Raw genomic sequence first — 8,141 nt, forward strand, 5'->3', positions numbered from 1 at the left:
TTGATTTGCATGAAAATGAACCTATAGGACGAAAGACTTAAATATGAATGGTTTCGCACGAATGTACCAGGGGCGAGAGAACATACATTTCTTTGAAAAAATTGCCAAGTGGGAATCCCATATTTTTATGAGTTTGCAACGGTTTCTAACGGAGGTTCGCATATTTTCTAAATTCTGCATGATAAATCGAGCGGTGAGGTTTATTTTTTGTTTGAACGGAAAATGGAGAAATCCTGGTTGAAACCGTCCGCCACGCACTTCCGGTCTCTAGACCTGAATCACGCAATTTAAAAATAGGATATACTGTCACACAATGAAACTGTCACACAATATGACTGGACCTTGAACATCACACACATCATTCAGTTTTAAAATCATGTTTTTATTTACCATTACTAGGTAAAAAATAAATTCTTGATTATGCAAACAAAACGCGTTACATCCTTTTCTAAAAATAAACTTATGAAAGGTACATAAATGTGATATATCTCACTGTGGTGCAAATACAATGACAACAAACCGGCCGGAATCAAATTAATAAAGAATGCTGAATTTTAAATGTTCAGTGTCTATTTGAAATTTGCGCCAAGTAAGTGTGATTTTGTTCTCTTTTTACGAGTACGGTCTTTCGAGCCTGATAAATTATTTTTTTTCGTCTAAAATTGCCTGCTCAGCCCCGTTAATCAAATTTGTTTTCGTACAGCTTCATGGATTTTTTGGACATCCCTTCTTCCAGTTCCAGCTGTAACTCTTTCTGCAGCACTCTTCTTCCGTGTTGTGTCAAATTCTCGTCTTGAAAAGTGCGGAATACGAAATCGCCATCGATAACTTCACGGGCTCGTTTAAGTTGATGTAAAAGATGACCTTCGTAAAGCTTTGGATCACTAGTGTAAACGGTCACACACCAGTGCATGCAATTTACTCTTCGCGACAATACCCCGAAGCTGACTGATCTTGGACAATCACCATCGCTACATTTCTCGACGGCAAAGTACAGATCCCTTTCTTGCTGCAAGTAATCGATATTTGTTCGTGAAGGCTCGATAGGGAAAAAATCCAGGATGATCACGTTGTCTGGGAACAATTTCTGTGCCCCAGAGCTAGAGAAAATAACATCGCATAGATATTCTTTCGTGCAAGCTTCGATCTGGATGGATTTTGTACTTGTGGAAAAGTGATGCAATTGAAGAGCGGTCTTCTTTATGACGCAAGAACTCAAAATGTCCAACTGCGCAAGTTTGGTCACAGAAGGATAATTCTCTAAACTTGTGAATCGTTCGCGACACACGCTCGGATAATGTCTTCGTACGAACTCGTTCATTGCTTGTGATAGCTGACTAAAAATACCTTGTCCGCGAAACTCCGGCAAAGTCCGTCCTGCTCGGCGGATGGATGTCCGTTCGTCATCGACAACGGAACTCGCAACCAAACCCACGAGCTTGTCGCCAGAATGAGCGAGCATAACAGCAACTTTGTCCATCGTCATCCACGTATGGTATGTCGGTGGAAGATAGTCGTGTCCATGGTAGATGCCTTCTGACAATTTCAGGATTTCGTCGAAGTCAGTCGGTCTGGCGAGACGAAAAGTCAGCTCTAGGTTCATAATCGACTATATTCTCACACGCTTCGCAAACTTCACAAGTTTTGAAGATCGCAGTGCTTGTCTTCTGTGCACTAAAATTACTAAACGTGCGGCACTCCTGAAAGCTTACCGAAACCTAATTTGATTGTCTTACAACCTTCTCTAGACATTTGCTTTGATCACAGCTTACATGTTCTGATGACATCGGCTGAACAAGCACGCACTTCCGATTTCTATTATTCCGAGTTGCCCTGAATCGCGCAACTAAAAATATGATATATTGTCACACAATTACATGTAAACTGTCACATAATATTACTGGAAGTTTCACGTTAACATCAAAAACAACAATTCATTAAGGTGTTTCCATAACAATACATGGTATTACATATTTAAACTAAAGAAAATATAATAACATTGAAAAGGAAAATCAACAGTTTGTCGACATACATTATACAGTAGTACAAAACTTTTGCATTAATTAGCTGCTTACGTCAGACGCTCTTTGGGTTTAACTCGATACTATTGAGTTAAACAAGTAACATCAGCACTAAGCTGGTCGTCTGTCCTCTCAAAATTATAGCTACAGCTGTGGCAGTTTCTGTAATGAATTATTTTAAAGGGAGGGTTTCACGGCTCGGCGCATGTGCAAACTACAACATTACATGATATTAATTATTCAGTTTCATTGTTTATAAAACAATCGGAAGCATGCGAATGACACTTGGGGAAAATTTCATGGTCAGTCGCGAAAACATGGCGATATAGGTGAGATTTCTCATTAGAATTCCTTTGGCATGTTCCGACCCCACGCATAAAGTACATTTTCGTTTTCGTATCAACAAGCTATATTTCAGAAATTACAGATTATAGTTTGTTGAAAGCGTAATGATAGCCTTTGAGTAGCTACACGGTTACACGAAGGCTAGCAGAACGACTGGTGTCCGAATTTTACGGAAGATATAAACGGATTTAGACAGAAAATGGCGAATTTAAAATTGAACATCGAACATTGTTGTACGGGCCGAACCAGGGACCCGACGAACGGGTTATGTACTCACATCTGATTGGTTTATAGACAATGGAATTGGGTGGGGCTACGTCACAGTTTGCACATGCGTCGAACCGTGAAACTGTCCTTTAAAGTGAATAATCTACTACCCTGGGTCCCAGAGGGTTTTTTTTGTTGTTGTTTTTGTTGTTGTTGTTTTGTTTTGTTTTGTTTTCGTGGCGATCGTTCAATGTCTTCCCAGTAATTTTGACGTCTTTGCTGCTTACAGCTTGCAGCCAAGTCCACACCATCCGAAAATTGAACAAGATACCCGTTTATCGTAATACACAATCGAGCCCTTTTTCCAACCCAGATACTTGAACAACTCTCAGCGTAAGTAGCAAGCGTTCCGGTACGAAGAGCATTTTTTTCACATCCTCGCCGCGCGCAAGTTACAGCGAGAGCAAAAAAAAAAAAAAAAAAAAAAAAAGGCAGGGTGTGATGCGGCAGGGAGACTTGAGAATGTGGAGATTAGGGTTTGTCTTTGATCACTTTGCCCAATAAATCCTTTTCCTCCTTATCTTATATGTTTCATCAAGAGAAAATGCTGTTCCTCATTTTCTCTTTTCTCTTGGTTTCATATATTATAAACCAGACACATTTTTCAATTGTTGCGGCCCTTTCCGCATGCGCCAGCCGGCGCTATGGGGAAGAGTGAGTGATTTTTTTAATTATGACATTTTATTCAGTTGTACACGTCTGTTTTTTTTTTTTTTTTTTTTTTTTCTTTTTTTTTTTTTTAACTCATGGACAGAAACAAAAATGAAGGTGATGCAGACCTTCAAAGTAACCGTTGAGCCAAAAAAGAGTCGGAACATGCACATTGGGTTCTGGTTCATACTTAATTCACCCCTCAAAAAGCTCCAAGGCTAGGGCGGATACCAGTGGCCGATCTAGGGCCCCCTCCCCCCGCCTCCCTCCCTTATTTTGGGTAAAAAAAGAAAAAATCACAGAGGGAAGAAAAGCTGGCAGGGCAAGCAAAACAAAACCCTGGCCCCAGGCCCCCTTAGCTAAAGGTCTGGATCCGCCCCTGCATACAGGATTTTGAAGAGGGGTTCGATACAGGTATCGCACTAAGACGGTCCCCTTTAAGGGGGTTCTGGGGACATCCAATCCCCGCAAAAATTTTAAACTTGAGGACCGAACCGCCCGCCCTACCGAACCGGATCATTTCAGGCGGGATCATTTTGGGATCGATTTGGGGATCATTTCGGGGTCGATTTGGGGATCATTTCAGGGTTGGGGCCATTTCGGGGTCGATTTGGGGATCATTTCAAGGTTGGGGCCATTTGGGGGTCGATTTAGGGATCATTTCGGGGTCGATTTGGGGATCATTTCAGGGTTGAGGATCATTTCGGGAGCTGAGCGGTCTTGAACATATTTTACTCTGAAGCAAGCTTAGTTATTCAACTTCACTTACTGAAAACAGGCTTACTCAAGCAAGACGAATTTTAATGCTCTAGCCCTGAACACGCAAACTCTCACATCCGTCAACTCTTGGGCAAAAACGCGCTTATACCGTCTTACTTCATCACCTGCTCAAAAGCCGCCAGGGCAAATGTTGTCTTTAGAAACCCTGGCTTATCCTACAGGCATCGCGTCGCTGTTACTGTTCGTGATGTTGTTCCTCTACTGGTATGGAACGCGAGGCTTCGCCGACCTAAAGAAACTCAACATCTCTGGTCCCAAACCTCTTCCATTCCTGGGGAAGCTTTTTACATGTAAGGAAATATAACGGACTGCATCCGCTGTTTGTAGACTACGTTAAAAAGTACGGCAAAGTATTCGCTATCTGTCTGGGTACTCGGCCAACGCTTGTCATTACTGAACCAGAATTAGCAAAGCAGATAATGACAAGGGACTTTCACAAGTTCCGCAATCATTTCATTGTACAAAGAACAGGCTTTCCTCTCAACCTCTTGGAGGCAAAGGACGAAACGTGGAAGAGAATCCGTAACATACTAACTCCCACGTTTAGCGCGGGAAAAATGAAGTTGATGGTGCCATTGATCGAGAAGTGCTGTGACACGCTCGTGGAGAAACTTGAAAATGTTGCTGATTCACGTCAGTAATGAATTTTTTTCAGTCTGCTCGAAACGAATTGAATTTAGTCATAGATAAGCTAGCTGAGGTGTTAGGCATTGCCTGAGATACTATGGGGGAGAGATAATACACGTACTCTTTCTTTTTTTTTAAGAATACGTTTTATCAGAAGAATTTCGTGGCTAAAATTTGCGAAATTTTAAGAATGTTTTAAGAATATCCCGAGGCTAAGATTTTGAAAAGAATATAATTTTGTGCGGTGAAAATATGTAAATATAATCCAGTTATATGTTTTTAAGTAAATCGTAAAAAAAGAATCCGCCTTTCTCTAGCGACAATACTAGCCAAAAAGCAACAAAAACAACCCTAGCCGCCATATGTTCGATGCTAACAACATTTCTACAAGAAGTTATGTGCATCAACAGGCTTTAATTGTATAACGCCTGCAGGCTGGCCATGGCTGGCAAAAATACATTCGAGAACAGAAACGTCATACGCCATAATCTAAGAATATTCACAAGAATATTTCCAGCTTAAAATCGGCAGAAAAATAAGAATGTTCAGAGTTTCCATTCACTAAAGACTACATCATTTACATGGACCTTAGGACGGAAGAGGTCTACTAAAATTACTCAACCGAAACCGTACATTCATGTAAAAGAAACACCATGGAAATAGTACATTCATACATACATTGCTAAGGCAGGTGGGGGCAGAATATGGCAACCTTAGGGTTGGTGTGGACCTGCCATAAAATTTAACTAACCTAATATTTATACAAAAAAAAGGAAATCTAAAGATCAGCTCAGAAAACTCTTCGAATCTTTGTATGATGTCACTATTTCTGTGTGGATTAGAAGTGTCGGCTCTGTTTTTAAAGGCAAACATCTAGATTGAATTGGCACCTTCATTAGGCGAGCCCATCGAGTTGGCTATACAAATAAGATCATTCTGATATCTGATGTTATAAAGAATAGGGACATGCAGTGCTCTGTTTAAGAGAACCACTGATGACACAGGTCATATATTGTATAACTTGCTTCCACCTAAACGTAACAGGACTCTTAGAGATATGGGTCATGACTTCATACTCCCTAGAGTGAAAACTGAACGGTTTAAACGGGCTTTTGTAAATAGATGTCTTTTTAGATTCATTTAATATCTGTTTTAACTTATCATAACTTTGTGATACGTATGACTGGTTTTTAGCTTAATTTATTATTGATTGTAAAGTCACACGTATGCTGTGCGTGATCTTTTGATAAAGACTTTTCACTCATTCATAAACAAGCCTCTTTTTCAAATTGGATATGATCGAGAGACCTGGACGCATTTTTTAAGTCTTCCTTTATATAAAAGGCGGCAAGGATGAAGCGTCCCTGATGACTTAATTTAGAGATAGCATTCCATACGACGGGGCCCCTATACCTTGCGCTATTTCTACCAACTTCACTATTATGCCTCTAAATTTATAGTTGTTAACAGTGTTGCGTATTCCAAGCAGGGTTGTGAGTTGCTCGGATAAAATGTTATAGCAGGGAGCCTCCGCTTGTTGCATGAGTTAGTTGTTACAAGTTGGAACCATAATGTCTAAAATGGTCCTCATAATCCCTTGAAACGTACATCTCTTGCAGACCACAATGTGGATATGCAGGAATGGCTCAGCAAGCTAACACTGGAACTGATTTTATCGACGGCTTTTGGTGTGGACGCGAACATTCAAGTGGGAGAGAACATCGAAATGCTGGAGAACGCAAAGAGATTTTTTCAAGTTCCGCCAATCGTCCGACGCTTAGCTCGCCTTCCAGTCGCCGGCACAATCGTTGAGTTGTTGGCACGTCTCCGAGGGAGCCTGAACTATTTTCGAGACTTAGCGCAACATGTCATCAAAACCCGACGTGAGCAGGGTGCCACAGGACGGAAAGATCTGCTTCAACTTATGATCAATGCCCATGATGAGAAGACCACAGGGAATGTCGGCAGACTTACCGATGAGGAGATCGTGGCCCAATCAGTGCTTTTCCTATTGGCTGGCTCCGATACAACAGGCAACACGTTGAGCTTCACTGTGTACTTCCTGGCGATGAATCCCGATGTGCAAGAAAAGCTGAGGAAGCACATTAAAGAGGCCATGGATTCCAATGCCGACGAGTCTTTGTACGATGTGGCTAAGAGTATCGAGTACCTTGATTACGTCATTAAAGAGACTCTGCGGTTGTGTCCGACGATACCAATGATCAACCGCGAATGTTCTGAAGATCATGACCTGAATGGAATACACATTCCTGCTGGAACAGAGATTGTGTTTGCTACTTATGCAATGCATCATGACCCTGATGCGTGGCCCGACCCGGAGAAGTTTGATCCCGAGAGATTCCGCGGTCCCGACAAGGACGCCCGCCATGCCTTCCAGTTCCTACCGTTTGGTGCCGGGCCCAGAAGCTGCATTGCTATGAGGTTCGCCCTGATGGAGATCAAGATTGTTCTGATGAGAATCCTGATGAAGTACAAATTTGAAAGGTCTCCCGAAACACAAGTACCTTTGGATATCCATGCGGGCTTCACGCTGACGGCAAAAGATGGCGTGCTAGTCAGAGTTTGTACCATCTAGAAAAATAGGTACCCAAAGGGTACTTGTGTGAGATACTCATTTGCGTTAATGGACACGAGCCGATGACATTAGTGGTATCCCACACAAATATTCAATTGTCAAATGCATCGTTTTCACGTGACGTCAACATTTTCTAAAATCCAAAACTAATAAAGAGCCATCAAAGTTTTTATCCTCATTAAGCATAGGAGGCGGTAAATTTATATCTGTTTATAATTTTACAGCTCAATAGCGGGCTTCGTTTGGAAACCAGCGCATTTTGAATTTCAGGGTTTTGGCGTCCTAACAATTTTTTTTTGGGGGGGGGGGGCGCTCAGGTTCTGTGAAAGATCCCGCTGAGGACCACCTGAGGCTGTACACCCCAAAAGGTATTAAAACCGCTTTTTAACCCCTAAAAGGTAGGACAAGCACCCCTGTCCTTTTTATGTGACCCCCCCCCCCCCCCACACACACACACACCCCGGTGGTAACGCTTCTACGTGATCACCAAAGCTAACTTAGATGTTAAAGTTAGTAGAGGACGTGCAACCAAGTACAGTGGTAAAATCCTTCTCATTTTCCTTCCTATTTTAAGCGTAAAACTAGGGCGAATGGGTTAATTATCAAATCCCTTTTATTAAAACGAAAATTAAGTTAAACTGGTGTTTGTACTAATAACGATTCCGTATCAAAAAGCGTGACATTCCCCACACTACATGTGTTACGTTATTATTATTATTATTATCATTATCATTATTATTATTACTATTATTATTATTATTATTATTATTTCTTACGCAGGATTCAAAAGGTCGAGTGCAGACATGCATAATACATTTCTATTGTTCAAACGTTCTCTTCCTTGAAACTCAGAG

General features: G+C 41.4%; 1 protein-coding gene and 1 pseudogene across 1 annotated transcript; one reads left to right on the forward strand and one right to left on the reverse strand.

Annotated features, from left to right (window-relative positions):
• Positions 1-67: 67 nt before the first annotated feature.
• On the reverse strand, positions 68-1,862 carry LOC145469783 (histidine N-acetyltransferase-like). The gene has a single exon (XM_081453591.1). The coding sequence runs from the start codon at positions 1,601-1,603 to the stop codon at positions 680-682; it is 924 nt and encodes a 307-aa protein (XP_081309717.1). The 5' UTR covers positions 1,604-1,862; the 3' UTR covers positions 68-679.
• Positions 1,863-3,069: 1,207 nt separating this feature from the next.
• LOC145469597 (cytochrome P450 3A24-like) lies at positions 3,070-7,416 on the forward strand (annotated as a pseudogene).
• Positions 7,417-8,141: the final 725 nt, after the last annotated feature.

The sequence above is a fragment of the Orbicella franksi genome, chromosome 15, assembly GCF_964199315.1.
Source record: "Orbicella franksi chromosome 15, jaOrbFran1.1, whole genome shotgun sequence".
Lineage (NCBI taxonomy): Eukaryota > Metazoa > Cnidaria > Anthozoa > Scleractinia > Merulinidae > Orbicella > Orbicella franksi.

Excerpts from the sequence above, each read along its gene's own strand:
- LOC145469783 (XM_081453591.1), bottom strand. The coding sequence starts at position 1,603 with ATGAACCTAGAGCTGACTTTTCGTCTCGCCAGACCGACTGACTTCGAC.